Source organism: Mustela putorius, unplaced genomic scaffold, assembly GCF_011764305.1.
Source record: "Mustela putorius furo isolate JIRA1106 unplaced genomic scaffold, ASM1176430v1.1 tig00000129_pilon_pilon_pilon, whole genome shotgun sequence".
NCBI lineage: Eukaryota > Metazoa > Chordata > Mammalia > Carnivora > Mustelidae > Mustela > Mustela putorius.
The window spans coordinates 22384513-22400811 of record NW_025421290.1 but is presented as its reverse complement, the minus strand read 5'-3'; the positions used below and the strand labels follow the sequence as shown (position 1 = coordinate 22400811).

At 47.6% G+C, this 16299-nt stretch overlaps 1 protein-coding gene across 3 annotated transcripts in view; it reads right to left on the bottom strand.

Annotated features, from left to right (window-relative positions):
* SUSD6 (sushi domain containing 6) overlaps positions 1-16299 on the bottom strand; it is a 94463-nt gene that overhangs the window by 7702 nt on the left and 70462 nt on the right. For 2 of the 3 annotated variants that reach the window (XM_004739019.3, XM_045070998.1), the window contains exons 3-4: positions 3370-3567; positions 2238-2376 (exon numbers count right to left, since the gene is read on the bottom strand). In XM_004739019.3, coding sequence (XP_004739076.1) covers positions 2238-2376; positions 3370-3567 — 337 coding nt within the window. Of the gene's footprint in view, positions 1-2237; positions 2377-3369; positions 3568-11974; positions 15430-16299 lie in introns of those variants that run through there. The other variant, XM_045071005.1, reaches the window with a different exon arrangement.

The window sequence follows — 16299 nt, the reverse complement described above, 5'->3', positions numbered from 1 at the left end:
GGCACAGTCCTCCCAAGAACATCTTCTCCTATGTAACTGCACCATCATTACAGTCCTGAAATTGAACAATGGTCTAAGACTGTAATACACTTTTCTAACTACCCCAAAAGAGATGTTTCAGCTGCTGTCTTGTCTGTTTTTTTTGAGGATCCAATTATGGATGATGCATTGCAGTTAGTCTTATTTCATCTCCTTTCTTCTAGAATAGTCCACTCTAGAGTTTCTTTCATGACACTGACACTTTTTGTAGGGTCCAGGCTGGTTTCTCCTAGAATATTCCACAATCTGGACTGAACTGTTTCCTTGGGATGAAGATCCCAAGTCAGTGTTTGCCTGGAACACTGAGTCATCTGTGATGCATGTCCTTCTCAGTACATTATGTCAGAGACACAGAAGGTTAATGGCTGGACTGTTGTCATTAGCTCTGGATTTCCTCATCTGTACCTGCAAACAAAATCTGTGGCGCCCAATTCAAATGGTGCAGACTCTGTGAGGAGGACAGAAGTGGTACTCAGAAATGTGTGGGGTTTCTGGAAGGGAAACTAATGGCAAGCGGGCAGAGAAAGCAGTGTGCATTCTGCTATGTGCTTAACTCCTGTTACTTAAAATGCTTTTTGTTTGTTTGCTTAAAACCTAGTATGTGCACACAGCACAAAATTTAAACAGAGTCCCTATTAAAAACCAAATCATTCTTCTACTCAAGTCAGGAAAAATCAGCCCATTACTTTTAACACACTTACCAGATAACTACAAGAGGAAAATATTCTCTAATTTGAATGACTTGACAAGCAGATCACCTTGACTTTATGTGGAAATACCTGATTCCTTCAAGTAAACAGTACCCTCCAGATCCTCTTTATTTTACTAATTGTTTAACAACCTTAAAAAAAAAAAAATAGCTGCAGGGTGCCTGGGGGCTCAATAGGTTAAGGCTAAACTGCGGCCTTCCCGGCCTTCCAGCTACTGTTCCCAGGGTCCTGGGATTGAGCCCTAAATCAGGCTCCCAGCTCTGGGGACAGCCTGCTTCTTCCCCTGCCCCCCCCCCACCTGTTCTCTCAATCTCTCTCTCTCTCTCTCTCAAACAAACAAATAAAATCTTGGGAAAAAAAAGAAAAAGCTGCAACCTGCTCTCCCAAACAAAACATAAAAAGGAGACAGAAAAATCACACCTAGAACATCAGGACTTAGCCTGGGCCTGGTCTGTAAATTCCAGACCAGGAAGCAAAAATTTTAAACAGTTTTGTTTGCTCCTCTGGGCCTGTGGATGGCGAAAGTGACTGATGAACGGCTGTGAGTGCACACAAACCATTCTCAGGGGAAAGAGGGGCTGCCGGGCCAAGCCAGGCAACCCCAGAGGCCAGGACAGGCCTGAAGAGGAGTCCCTCCTAAGGGATACACACAGGGTCAGCCCCTAACCATCTGCCACCCACCCGCCATCTCATCTACCTCATCTAGGATGACTTGTGGCTAATGCACTCATGGAAAAAGAAAAGTAACAAAGGCAGGCAAAAAAACCCCCTATTTCTAGTGCGGTATAGTGCAGTGGTTGCCAATCCTAGCTGCATGTTAGGACCACTGGGGAAGTTTACAAAAAAGAAAAACACTAATGCCAGGCTCCCACTCCAAACCAAATTAATCAGAATGTCTGGGGGTAGGGGCCCAGGTGTTGGTATTTGTGTTTAACTCCCAGCAGATGCCTCTACGTGCAGCCAGGATTAGGAACTAGAGGGACAGGGCAGTGGCTGGCAAACATGAGTCTACATCAGAATCACCTGCAGCACTTAAGAAACTCAGTCACTAGGTCTCAGCCCCAGTTTCTCATTCAGTTGGTCTGGGTGGGGTCTGAAAATCTCCGTGCCTAATAAGTCCCCATGTGATGCCAATGCAACTGGAACCACACTTTGAGAACCACCAATGTAGGGCAAATGACGTGGCTCAGGGATTGGACATATTTATGTTTAATTCTCCAGGCAGTCATCATCTAGAGGGATGACCTTGACTTAACCTCTCTGAGCCTGAGCTTCCTGATCTACAAAGTTCCTGTGAAGATAAATCTAATGCAGGCAAAGTGATAAGCACAGGGCCAGCCACATCCAGGAGTCAAACACACAGGAGGGCGTCCCCTTTCACAGGGCACATACGGCAGAAGAGGCTGCTGGTCTCACAAGCACCCCTGTGCAGTCAGAGGCCAGACCCCATGATGTGCGCCGCCCCCCCTCCACCCCACAAGGACTCACCTGCTGTGATGGAACGACTTCAGCTTCGGCTGCAGTAGCACAAACAGCACCACGAGGAGGAGAATAAGCGCCACGGAGCTGGCAGTGGAAGCCACTATGGATAGTGTGGGGACCCCCAGGGACGTGTGGGCATCTTTGTCTACAGAAATAAACCATCGCCAGGATTAGGTTATACCCAGACCCGGAACACAGAATTCCCACAGCTGAACTCATCCAAGGTCCCCTGCCTGGTACCACAGCTCGGGCCACTTTAGAAGTTGATATGCAGAACAGTGTTTACATACAAGGAAAGGGGCCACTTCCCCATCCTGTTTCTAAATCTAAAATTCATTTCAGACCTGTGTGGGCCATCTCACGCCTACCTTCCCCAACCCCCCAAGATCTGGCCTTTACGAACTCCTTCTGAGGCTGCCCTCAGGGCCATCAGGCTGGTAGACATCTACCACTTCCATGTCCCTGGCCTTCCACAGTCTGAGGTCCTAACCATGTTTCCCGCACGTGGCAGGAAAACTGGTAAGAACGGGGCTGTATAACCTCCTGTTCTAAGATCCTGTGACTTCAGCTGTAAATCTCAGGCTGGTCCCCAGCCTTCTCTGGGTGTGTCATGGTCTTGGGGCCCGAGTGTGAAGCACAAAGATGGCTGTCTGACACACACTTTCCTGCAGGCAGCTGGAGTTTCCTGTCATGCACGACAGGTGGAGGCAGGAGGGGGAGAGGTCTTCTGTCCAGCTGGACTATAGCTCTATAACAAAACAGTCCATTTCCATTCAAAGTAAAATAATGTAAAAGAGACACTCCAGAAGGTGTTAGCAGAACACGGTCAAAGGTCACCAGCACTTGGCTGGGCAAACAGGAGATGCTGAGCATCAAAGGGACTTTACATAGCAGAACAGAGGCCTCAGTAAAGCTACAGAGCCCCTCGGTGGCTCAGCTGAAATGCAGCAGGACACACACCAGCAACCCCAGATGTCCTGCACAAAGACATGAAATCCCAAAGGAAGGGAGGCCGCAGGGCATCAAAGGAGCTACACTGCCCCGTGGCACAGGTGCTCTGGAGGAAGTGGGCACCACTGCCTTTCAGTTTACAGGAAGCAGAACCCCAGCAGCCCCCCTTCCCATCTGCCAGACTGACCTTCGTTGAGACGGCAGCTGATCTCCATGGCTGGCTTCCACTCTCCATTCTTACAGGTCAGGTACTTGTAGTCGCCTTTCAACATGTAGCCTTCGGCACACAGGTACTCAATGACGCTGCCCGCGTTCAGGGGGTCTCTGCAAGGCCGGGGGTGGCAGATGTAGCCACCATTCTCTGGCTCTGGGGGCAGCGAACACACTGCAAAGACAGAGAGAGTGCATGGTGCTACAGTGCTGGGGTCTTCCAGTGGGAATCCCGTCCGCGACACTGAGCCAGACAGTTCCACAGGAGGAACTAAGAGCCATTCCCTTGGGAAGGCTGTTGGCCAAACTCTGGAAATTCAGGTTGCCAAGGACACAGGGAAGCACGCTGGCCACAGGGAAAAAGTCTGGCTGCTTGCAACATTGCCCCTTTCCCTTGGCACGTGCCTGGAGAGGACTGTATCCATGAGGGAGTGACAGACTCTGACAAAGTTGTGAACTCACAGAGATCTAGCACATAATATGGTTTTGATAAAACCTACTGTGACACACAAAGAATCAGAGTGAAAGGTGGTAAAATATGGTCAGCCTGGGAAGGAGACACAGTACCCCTGTTTCCAGCATCAATACGAGCGAGGAGTCCATTGTGTGAAAAAATGTGCCTTCATGGCCTGAGAGGGGATATCTGATGGATTCCTAGGCCCTCTCTCAAGCCCCCACCTTTTTTTTTTTTTAATATTTTATTTATTTATTTGACAGACAGAGATCACAAGTAGGCAGAGAGGCAGGCAGAGAGAGAAGTGGAAGCAGGCTCCCTGCTGAGCAGAGAGCCCGATGTGGGGCTCGATTCCAGGACCCTGGGATCATGACCTGAGCCGAAAGCAGAGGCTTTAACCCACTGAGCCACCCAGGCGCCCCAAGCCCCCACCTTCTGACTGGAGTAGTCACTGCCAGCACTTGTCTCTGCCCCACAGTAAAAGCCACATGTTTTGTTCAGGTAGGACTACTTAGCTTTAGAAATACCTTCCCCTCCCATCCTATTTACGCTGACAGCTCCAGGAGAAGGGGATCATCACGCCCCTTTGTCGATGAGCACACTGGCCCACAGAAGCTGAATGACTTGTAGCCAAGCGTAAGGCAGTGTATAAGGGCAGACCTACCCAGTCGACTCTGTCAGAGTAGCTCGAGAAGAAGGGGACTCTCATGCCATGGCCTGCCCTTCCAATCCTGGACAGATGCTGCAGAATGGATTACGGGGTGTCCCTTGCTATGATAGGAGAGACATAGCAAGGGCACAAAAGGAAGTGCTGTTTGGAAGGCTGGGCTGCGGGAGAAGATGTGCAGGCAGGATAGCCGGGTACCATGAACTTCAACTTTCCAAAAGCCATACTAATACAAGAAAGATAAAGGCAGGGTGCCTGGGGGGCTCAGTGGGTTAAGCCTCTGCCTTCAGGTCATGATCTCAGAGTCCTGGGATCAAGCTCCGCATTGGGCTCTCTGCTCAGCAGGGAACTTGCTTCCCTCTCTCTGCCTGCCTCTCTGCCTACCTGTGATCTCTCTCTCTGTCAATAAATAAATAAAAATATTTTTTAAATGCTTAAAAAAAAAAAAGATAAAGGTTTTCAAAGGACATCTGATTTTGCTGACAGATACCCTGCCCCTATCCTGACTATCACAAGAACATCTGTATGAAAATAAGAACTGCTGGTTTTTCTGTTTTTGGTTTTTTGGTTTTTTTTATCCCCCCACTTCCTCTAACAGATCTGGAGTCTGACTGTGCCCCACCCTGTTCACTGGCCTGCCCACCACTCCCTCGCACACACATGCCCTCACAGTCTCTCACCAAATACCACTTCCCTTCAACCTGCAAACTGCTAGTAAGCACACTGACTGCCAGCCGGGCGTGGGGGTAGGGTGGGGGGTGGTCCTGTCAAAGAAGAGCTGATAGCTCCCTGACTACAAGTGCCTTATTGCTGAGGTGGGGAGAAAAGACTCATTTGCCAAGATTCACTAGAAGATAAGGCCAGGGTGGGTGGCCCGGGGATCCACAGGAGAGGTGTGGGCAGCTTCTCTGTTTTCTGAAACTAACAGATGAGACTAAATAAGCCAGGGACACGCCTTCTTCCCACGCCACCCACCTCACCCGAAGTCTTGAACAGGAGGAGGATAGACCTACCACACCCCTTCTGATGCCTCCTCCAACTCTAGCCAACTGGTTCAAAGAAGGTGGCCAACTGGATTTCCAAAGAAACCTCTACAAATGGCTTTACTCTTTACACTCTCCTTCTTTTGTTCAGGGCAACAAGCCTGCCACAGATCCCCCGGCTCTCCTAGCACTGTGTCTAATTGGGGCATTTCCGAGGCATAATTAAAGCTGAGCACTGCAGGGCGGCTCCATGAAGCAGGCAGGACCCACTCACAGGTCCAGTGTGCTGGGAAAGGTGGTCTCAGAGGAAGAACGGCTCATTCTGAAGCCGCTCCAGCTTTGCTGGTATTCCTGCCCATAAAGCCCACATCTGCACGAATCTTTGCGAGGAACCCTGGAGACCACCGAGCATTCATTTGATCAGTGAAAAAGAATGAGGTCTACAAAGAAGTGACTTGCAATTTCATTTCATTTCAATTCAACTAGTATTTATTGATTATTACGTAGGGGTCATTGTGCTACACTCTGAAAAAGGTTAAAGATAAGCACTTCAGGTACCTGGAGCCAAATAAGGATATGACAAATAAGTATACACATATATTTTATTTATTTATTTTTTTTTTTAAAGATTTTATTTATTTATTTGACAGAGATCACAAGTAGGCAGAGAGGCAGCCAGAGAGAAAGGAGGAAGTAGGCTTCCTGCTGAGCAGAGAGCCAGATGCGGGGCTCGATCCCAGGACCCTGAGATCATGACCTGAGCCGAAGGCAGAGGCTTAACCCACTGAGCCACCCAGGCGCCCGAGTATTCACATATATTTTATTTTATTATTTTATTATTTTTAAGATTTTATTTATTTATTTGAAAGAAATCACAAGTAGGCGGAGAGGCAGGCAGAGAGAGAGAGAGGGAAGCAGGCTCCCTGCTGAGCAGAGAGCCCGATGCGGGACTCGATCCCAGCACCCTGAGATCATGACCTGAGCCGAAGGCAGCGGCTTAACGCACTGAGCCACCCAGGCGCCCTCACATATATTTTAAAAATTGTTTTCTTTATGGCTTCTGGGTTTTGTGTCTAAAGGACATTTTCCCTTCTCTGAGGTTATACACGTACCCCTCAGAGTTTTTTTAGAGTGGGTCTTTGTTATGTAAATAATAATTTTATGAGGAAAAACAATCGTCAGAAATACACATGATATGTAAACCCTCTCCTGCCTCTGAGTCACTCAGTTCCTCTCTTTGAAGGCACTGCTCCCATTTCTTTCATATTCTTCCAAAGATACTCCACACACAGACATTCTAATACACCTCAAAAAACATGATTAGTGCCACAAGACAGGAAGCACAATACAGGAGAGAACACATCTTGTGCAGGATAGAGTAGGCGAGGTTCAGGAAGGGGGCAGCATTTCAAGTGGGGCTTTATCTCATCAGAAGAAGGTTTAAGCAAATGCAGAGAGATAGGAAAGTATAGGTAAAACCTAGATAATAGCAAGCAGCCCTGGTTAGCTAGGTTGCATAATACAACAAAATTCAGAAAAAAGTGACAACCAATGGAACCATCTTGCAGAGGGCCTTGACTGCAACAGGTGTTTGTACTATGTTCAAAGGACAAAGGGAGATTTTGAGGGGTCTTGAGAGGGCAGAATTATAAGAGAAGCTGAATCTGATCAAAGACGGACAGAGCTCGAGGGAGCCTTAGAGTAAGTCAACAGTAGAGCAACGCTAGCACGGTAAGGTTAAGTGCACGCACTTGTTTTATGTTTCCTATGACGGTCAGACAAAGGGGACAAGCTAAATGCATAGGGCTCAGCATTGCAAAGAGGCTGTCCTGGGTCCAAGGAAGTAAGGAGGCTGTGGAAGTAAAAACGAAAAGGGGTGGGTAGGTGGAGGCAAGGTCATTTTAAGACACCAGGAACACAAGAAAAAAATATTGCCCTGCTGCCCAGTCAAACATCAGAGCAGGAGAGTCATGGCAAAGAGCAGATGTTCCAGAGGACCCTCTCAGTGATGCCTGGGTTAACAAGAAAGGGAAGAGCATCGGGAAGAGCAAATAATCATCCAGAGTCTTCTGGAAGCCACCCTTCTGGGCAAGAGGCTGACTTACTCTATGCATCAGGCTCTCTCTCTAACAACCCTTGGTCCACAGAGGGAGTTTCAAGCTCTGTTCTCAACCGCAAGAAGAAAATGAACTCATCTGATTTGGCAAAGCTGCATAATTTTTAAAAGAGCGAGAAAGCCAGAAGATAGAAATTTTACAGAAAAAAATCAATTAATTCTCCTTAGCTTCCTTCTCTGCTTTCCATTATCTCCTACAGCCACTTAGGCCTCCAGTGAGCACAGGAAGCAGCGAGGTAATTCTTCAGGGGCTGCAGAGTGCCTGGCGCACAGCAGTCTTTCAGGGAAAGGCCATCCAACCGGCTGGGGAGGGGACAGATGCAGTAGACGCACAGGAAGCTGGCTGATCTTCCACTCCAAGTCACTGTAGCCTCAAACACTTGGTAGAAAACAAGAACCCTCCATCAGCCCTTCTAAATGGGTTTTGTTTTTGTTGTTGTGGGGACCAGAGGAGGAAGAGGCAATAAACAAAGCAAACTCTGTAAGATTCTGTAAAAAGAAAATCAAAGGGAGCTCCAGGAAGGGGCCCAGGATCAAACTGTTCAGTTTAACAAACTGAACAAGCACTTGAGCCCCTGCAAAGGGCGGTGTAGGGAGGAAGGAGTACTACCGCCAGCCTGAGGAGGGGAAAGAGACGTGCATTTTAAGACTCAACAAAAGAGGTTTCTGGCTGATGTCAGTTCTCAAGAAAACACCCTACTCCCAAACACTGGGACTGAGGGCTTAAGAAACTGTCAGTGTTCACTTCCAGGTTTAGACTAAATCAGAGGAGTAACATTGAGAATACAATTGAGCACAGAGAAGCAGCTGCTTAATCAAGGTATCCAAAGAAAGGATGGCCAGAGAAAAGCTTTCCTGGGAATTCAGGGGACAAGAAAAAGGCTCCCCCAAATCCAGCACACAAACCCAGCAGCTGCAATCATCAGGGACACCACTGGAAGCAGTACTGTAAATGTCCCTATTTGGTTGTGATTCCATCAAAGGACTGGAGCTCGCCTCTCCCCAAGTCATCCAAGGAGGGCCACCCATGTCACAGGACCATGTGACAGACTTCTGAGACCCACAAAAGGTTTATAATTTAGAGAAGACAGACTCACATATATCCAACTCTAATGTAAATCAAAGAAGGAAGTGTTAAAAGGTTAGCTTTTCTACTAGCCTGACACCTCTTACTCATCTGAGCACTGGTGAGACCCCAGGGCAAAGAGAAACAGGATCAAAAAAATAAGGAGGGGAGGAAGGACCAGATGGACACCACGAACAGAAATATAATGGAGCCACGTAGGTAATTAAAAATTTTCTGCTAGCCACATTGAAAAACTAAAAGGAAACACATGAAATGAATTTTAATAATCTATTTTATTTAACCTACTATATAAAAAATACATTAGTGATTACATCTCAACATGTGATCGATACACAAATATATTGAGATATTTAATTTTTTTTCATTATTAAGTCCACACTTACAGCCCATCTCAAGTCAGACTAGCCACACTTCAAGCTCTCAGTAGCCATATGGGGATCGGAGCCTGTACAGCACAGATCGTGGAGGAGAGTCTGTGTCTGAGAGTCAGAGGAGGTGTCTGGGGATGGGCAAGCTGTGGGGAGGGTCCGGAGCCACACCCCAGTGTAGGGGATAAGAGGTGATGCAGCAGATATGAAGGGAGCCCTGGGCACTGAGGAGCCAGAGAAAAATCAAGGCAAAAACAGACAAAAAGGTGTTCAGATGTGCAGTCTGGTGTTTTGGTTTTTTTGTTTGTTTGTTTTTTGTGTGGTTTTTTTTTTTTTTTTTGGACATAAAACAAGGAAGGTAATAATTACTGCAAACAGATAGCCTATTACATGTGCCAGGCACTCTTGTGAGCTGTCTCTTAACATGAAGCAGGTGCTATATTATTTCCTAAGAACAATGGGGCTCAGCTGAGTTGAGAAATCTGCCACAGATCACACATTTGTAAATGACAACGGTGGGCTCAACAGGCACTCTCGTTCCTGCGCGCTGTACTGAGGCTCGTCCCGACACACTAAGCCCAAGCTTTTGGAACGTCCTGCTAACATTGTATGTGACAGGACAAGTCATCCTATAGTGTGAAAAGGCTAGCTCACACAGAGGTGCCATGAAAACCTCCCAAGAAAGCTGGGAGTGGACATTCAGGACGAATGTAGAGGCAGGGGTGGGGGGGGTAGTGATCACATCTGACTATAGTTAAAAGCTTTCTTCTGAGGCTGCCCTTAAACATCTCAGTACTAACATTTATTGACCAACTACTAAATGCCAAGCACCAGTCCAAACACTTTACATATGTAACTCATTTAATTTCACAAAGAGACCTTGTAAGAAATATAATTACTATACAGATTATTATTACTTGCTCAAGGGCACCAAGCAGAAAGGGGCAGAGTCAGGATTTGAACCCAGGAAGGCTGACTTCCCTTTGCACGGCACCAGGCAGAAAGAGAGGGTCTCCGAGCCCAGCTTCTCCTCCCATACCCACGTCTTGGAAAGGGAGCTCAGTGACAAAGACAATTTGGGTACTGCCTGTGGACAGTGAGCTCTATGACACAACAGGAGTGAACCAGATGTCCTCTGAGGTCTCTTCTGACATTTGCAAACTTGTCTGAAGTTGGCTGAGTGGCTGGCCTCACCCCTACCCAAGATTCCTTAGTCAAAGTCCTGTAGCCGGGGTGGTTTTCAGGCAAGCACGAGGTGTGAGGTGCTTCTCCCAAAGAAACCTCTGCACCCCTCTGGGCAGATTCCTGCCTCGAGTGTGTAGTGGGAACAGGAAAACAGCAAGAGGAGTTCTCTTACTCAAGTGATACCCAAGGGCTGCTTCTGTCCCTGGCATCCCCCAGCTTTCTGCCTTCCTGACCACCCCCAGCAAACAGTCAAAAGTCTCAAACGATGGCAGCGAGAGGGAAGAGACAATTTCTCATGCCATTTGCAACCTTCCTCTCCTGGAAGACAAACCTCAGCACTCAGACAGGAAGCCATTGTCCAGCTGGGATCCCTTTTCTCATGAGAACTTCCCACGCGCTGGGGGAGGGCCAGACTGACACAGCTCAGGCCTTTCTCAGGGTGTGGCCCCAGGGCTGGGGCACCGGAGAGAAGGGGGGACCCACCCATGGTTTAGGCTGCCTCTAATGCTCCTCCCAGCCCCCCACCCCCATTTTCCCCGACAGAGGCCTAGGGAAGTGGGACTGGTTTCAGAGTCTGTCAGTCTTGTCAGTCTGTCAGTCTGTCAATCTGGGTCCCTCCCCACCTCTCTCTCTCTCCCTCCACCTCACAGCAAAGGGGAGATGCAAGTCATGGGTTCAGAGCCAGAGAGGAGGACCATCTTCACGGTACCCTGCTGCAGAGAGGAAACTCCTAGAACCTGGAAGCAGCCAGCAAAGCCCCCAGCTGTTTTGAAAGAAGGGCTCCCCTCCTGGGAACCCTGACCTGAAAGCACATGGATCATCTGGACTCCCACCCATCGTTGGAGATTGAGTCCCAAGTCACCAGCTCCAGAAAACCATTCCAAAGAGCACTGTCAGGGAGAACAGAGCAGCACAGGGTAGCGCTCACCAGCACAGGTCTAGAATGAGAGCACTGGAGTCACACTGCTAACCATTACCCCTGTATGGGCTGGGCGCCATCTTCTCATTCCTGTGCCCTTGCTAAGTAAGTAAAGTAGGGATCCTAAAGCAGTGTCTACCTACAGGGCGGCTGTGCGTGTGAGTCACAAGTACACAGGTAAAGCGCCTGGTACCTGGTACCAGGTCTGTCATATACTAAGTGCTCAACAAACTGCAGCTTTATTATTCCTCCTTTGTGTTCCCATAACACCTGCATTCTTCTCTATCAACTGTCACTGTGTGGTTGGCTCTGCAACAATCACTTCTCACAGGTCAGTCCCCCGCCCCCACACCTACCCACCCAACCCCCGGGGCAAGTATTTGTTCTGCTCATTTCTTATCCCCAGATCTTGGCACAAAATCTGGAGGACAGAAGATATTTGGTAGAAAACTGCTTTGATTGTGTGGGCAAAATTCTGCCCACATTTCAAGGCACTGTCATGTTCCTGATTCGACATGAGGCAAGGACAAGTAACAGCCAAGAGAATCCCCCTGCAAGGTACAGCTCACGTTCTTTAAATCTGGTATGAAAACATCCTCCTGACCTGACAGGATCAGGGCCAGGTCAGGGCAGAGCATGGTCTTGGATGTCAGCCAGAAGAGTTTCGGTTTGACTCAGGGGCCCAATCTGCAACTCTGTCAATGGCCTGAACTGTTTTGAGTATTATTACTTCTTGATAGTCATTCCCACCCGCAAGCAGTGTTTAAGAGGAAGGATAAAAACGAGACCTAAACGATACTCACATGATGTCTGGCACATATCAGGAACTGATAAACTTTACATTCATTTTCACGTAGCAAAGCAGACCTTTACTTCTGGTTTTTGGAATGGAGTAGGGCAAAGGCTTTGGCAAAAATAAGAAAACAGGTTGTTGGAGGACTGTCTGGCTATCTGGAGACAGGACAGGCCAAGAATAGAGCAGGATGAGCCTTTGGTCAGGGGGTGTGTTGCTTTGCTTTCCCCTTGCTCCAGCTCACTGACACCAGCCCCTTCCCCCACTTGCCTTCTCAGCAGAGCAGTCTGGGCTGCTCTCTTGACTGACAAATGGCCTCCATATGGCCTGTTACCCTTTTACCTCCTCCCATTCTTGCAGCTCAGGGACTCAGGGGAACAGGCTGCCAGCTATGGCTGTGCCCCCACCACTCCCCCTCCTTCTGTCATGAGTGCTAAAGGAAGGGTGGCCAGGAGGACCACTGGCCTTCATCCTATTCCCTCCAGGCCTGGAGCGTCACCCAGTGCAGTGACCTACAGAGCAAAGCCCACACGACAGTGGGATGACAGCAGAGCTGACAAGCCAAGCCATTCCATGTGCACAAACAAATGTTACTACGCATCCTTTGACAGTGGTAGTGATGAAAGGGTTAAGGGAAAGAAGATGATGTTTATTTTTCTTTTTTTTCACCAACTGCTACTTTCTGGTCTCACCTCCTTCACCCTACCATCTAACTAAGTTGTACATGTGTTTGCTCTCCCCGCTCAGAATCCCCCATCTCCAAGAGGATGCAGGCTAGTCCTCTGAGAAAGGTCCCCTTCTGCGGCCTAGCGCACTGTTCAGCTCCAGAAGGGTCACTGATAAGCAGGTAATAATGAGCACTCTGGCTTGGCGTCTGAAGCAAGGCTGAACTCAGGCGTGAAGATCAGGGTTGGGGTTTCATTTCCCACTCTACTCGTAACTCCTAATGCCAAGGCCAGTGCCACGCATACACAGTAGGCCCTCAAGAAACATAAATTTAAATTTAAGACCGATTCAGTGATTTCTCTTGTCCAGCAGGATGGAAGCAGAAGAGAGGAGGAGAATGAACACGTATCACCAGCTGCCGCCCTGGGCGCTTCCAAGCTGCCAACCCATTTAATTCTCCCTCCTACCAGGAAGGCAGTAGAATACTCCGTTTGCTCAGACAAACAAAAGCTTTGAAGAATTTAGTAATGTCTGAGGTTACCTGGCTACTAAGCATTACAAGTCTGGATTCAAACTCTAGTTTGCCCTTCTCCCTCTTACACAGAAGCTCCTTGATTACAGATGTGAGCAGAAAAAATTTACCCCAAGACCTACAAAGGTATAACACGGGGTGGGGTAGGACTGACAAAAGTTGCAGTGTCCTGTCTGGAGAAGAATGTGAACAGGCGAGTTTACCTGTGCCCAGAGGACTCAGCTCAAATCTCAAGTGGGCCCACATTTTTCAGGAGCAATGGTGGGGGGGGGGTTCCTTCACTAACCCCTGAGAGTGACAAACAAGCTATTTAGGGACTGCCGTTACCAAAGCTGCAAGAGGAGAACGTATGGGGGCATTTTCAGCTAGGAAAGTCTTCCTAAGCAGTCTTCCTAGAAGGATTTATGAAAGGAAGGTTGTCACTAAACGCAGAATGGGGAGGTGAATTAGAATTAGACAGTGGGCTGATTTCTGGGCCAGCTCCTGGAACACAAAGGGTCGCTGGGGCATCTCTGCCAAAGCCCCAAATAATCAGCCTCTGCCATGTGCCACCAAACAGTGACTCGGGCAGTGTTCTGCTTCTCCAAGGTGCTCAACAGAACACTGTTACTCACTGAGGCCCTACCCAACTTCAAAGAATAAAAGGAAAGAATCGGTATAAACTCTGACTACAGATGGTGACAGAGAGCAGGTGTGGACTAAATCAACCAACAAAACACCATAGTTCCCTGAAAACCAATCACCAGTAACTGAGGGGCAAAGATTTGAATGGTCTTTCTGAAGAAAGATGTGACTGGGTCTCCTCATGATGTATAAACTGTAATGAACAGACAGTCTGAGCTGTAAACATGAATTAAAGGAAATTCCACTGAAGCAGACTCAGAAGGGTGGATAAAATGGACAGCCACACCACTCAATGTCTACTACCCAAAGAACTATCAGTCACAGACCCCTAGCAGAGCATCTCAGTGGAAAGAATCCTCATTTATAGGCCCCAGAGGGAAATATGCATACTGCATCTCCTACAAGAAACTGATTATCCCTACAACTCAATCAATGAGAAATCGTCATCACCATGAAGTGCTGCTTTTCTCCAACGGACTTTGGTTCAAATCAACCCCTCCCAACTTCCTCCTCCATAAAATAAAGTTCCTCTATTTTGTCTGTTGGACTTTGCATGTCCCAAATTGCAATTCTCTGCTATTTCTAAGTAAACCCATTTCTGCTGGTAAAACAAAGGACTTTTATTTTTAAGGTTAACACAAAGGCACGCCATGAAGTAAGCCTTGTACATTCTGTGGGGGCTCAAGTCGGGCCTGACTTTACCATAAGTCAGGGACAGGAAATATAAAAGGAAAAGGTTTTTTTATTTGTTGCTGTTGTTGTTGCTGTTGTTTAGGGCGAGTGGGGGTAATGAAGCCCTTACAACCTTTGAACCAATAGGTATAAGGCACACGGTGACAATGGACATATAGGCAGTTGGGAATCCACAGTTATGAAGTCCACTGATCTGGGTATTCTTCCTCCTCTATCTCATGGGGGATGGGATTCTCTTCTTGAAACACTTGATCTTAAACCACTCTGTCTCACACGGCCACCACAGAAAACGCAGCTTATCAAGACTTCTTGATTTCCTTTGTACCTCCTAGAAAGTGAACTTACCACCCTGTGCCACCATCAGCTGATCAAGGATAATGAGGAGTCACACTCTCCCAAGGGTTTTTGTTGTTCTTCTCTACCTTTTAACATTTGGGTCTTTCTAAAATTCTGGACCAGAGGGGGCCACTGAGGTCAATGGAGAGGTGGCCTGCCACAGGGTACTCTGTTCCTTCTCCCAAGCACGGGAGGCAATCCTTCCCAATTGCTTTTCTCTGAGGCCTATTTATGCCTCTTTTAAGAAACTTTAAAAACAGCAGGGATCCATTAAAATCCACTGTGAGGTCCAAGGCAGGGCACATGGCTCTCAAGGCACTTTTCCAGAAGACTAAGACTTGCCTCCCCTTTGATTTAGCCTGTGTATTTACCATCCTGGCTCCAGCACAGTGTGGAAACTCCTAAATAACTAAGCAGAGCATCCTCAGAACAGATTAGTAAAGGCTGGGCCCAGACCAGGTCAGAGTCACAGTAGGATGTCAACTGTGCTCTTACTAATCATGCTGAGGCCTGTGCTCCTGTCACCATTCTCCCACCGCCCCATCTGTCCTGGTCTTTGGACCCCTGACTCTGCCAAGTCATTTCTGACTAACCAGTCCAAGATCCCTGGTCAGAACATATTGCCCGGGGGCGCCTGGGTGGCTCAGTGGGTTAAGCCGCTGCTTCGGCTCAGGTCATGATCTCAGAGTCCTGGGATCGAGCCCCACATCGGGCTCTCTGCTCAGCAGGGAGCCTGCTTCCTCCTTTCTCTCTGCCTGCCTCTCTGCCTGCTTGTGATCTGTCTGTCAAATAAATAAATAAAATCTTTAAAAAAAAAAAAAAGAACATATTGCCCGTTGCAGCCTCGCCCATTCTATGTGTCAGTAGGTAATTATGCTCAGATGTCACACAGGTAAACAGAAAATACCCTTTAACTTTTTGTCTTTCAAAAAGTGGGTTTAATAACTTTCACCCAGAAGAGAGTGAAAAACATTTACAAGTGTTGATTCTTTTTTTTTTTTAAATATTTTATTTATTTATTTGACAGAGAGAGAGAGATCACAAATAGGCAGAGAGACAGACAGAGAGAGATGAGGATCATCTGGGATCATGACCTGAGCCGAAGGCAGAGGCTTAACCCACTGAGCCACCCAGGCGTCCCACAAGTGTTGATTCTTAATATCCCTGGGTTTCACTTTCCTAATAGGAATTACACTTCAGTAATTTAACAAGTATCTATTAAACACCCACCTACCAAGGCGCCAGGTTGGTGCTAGAAATTCAAGAGTAAATAATACACGGTTCTGTCCCTAAAGACTTTAGACTCTTTGAGGACATCGATAAGGATCCCCAACGAGGTAATAGTAATATTTACTCTGCTTATCTCCTAGAGTTCATATAAGGATTACATTTATCCATTAATTCTTTCCACAAGTCTTTACACTAAGTTCCAAAGCACTGTTGCAGGCAAGGGGAGAAGAAGAGGGGCAGATGAAAAAGACGTA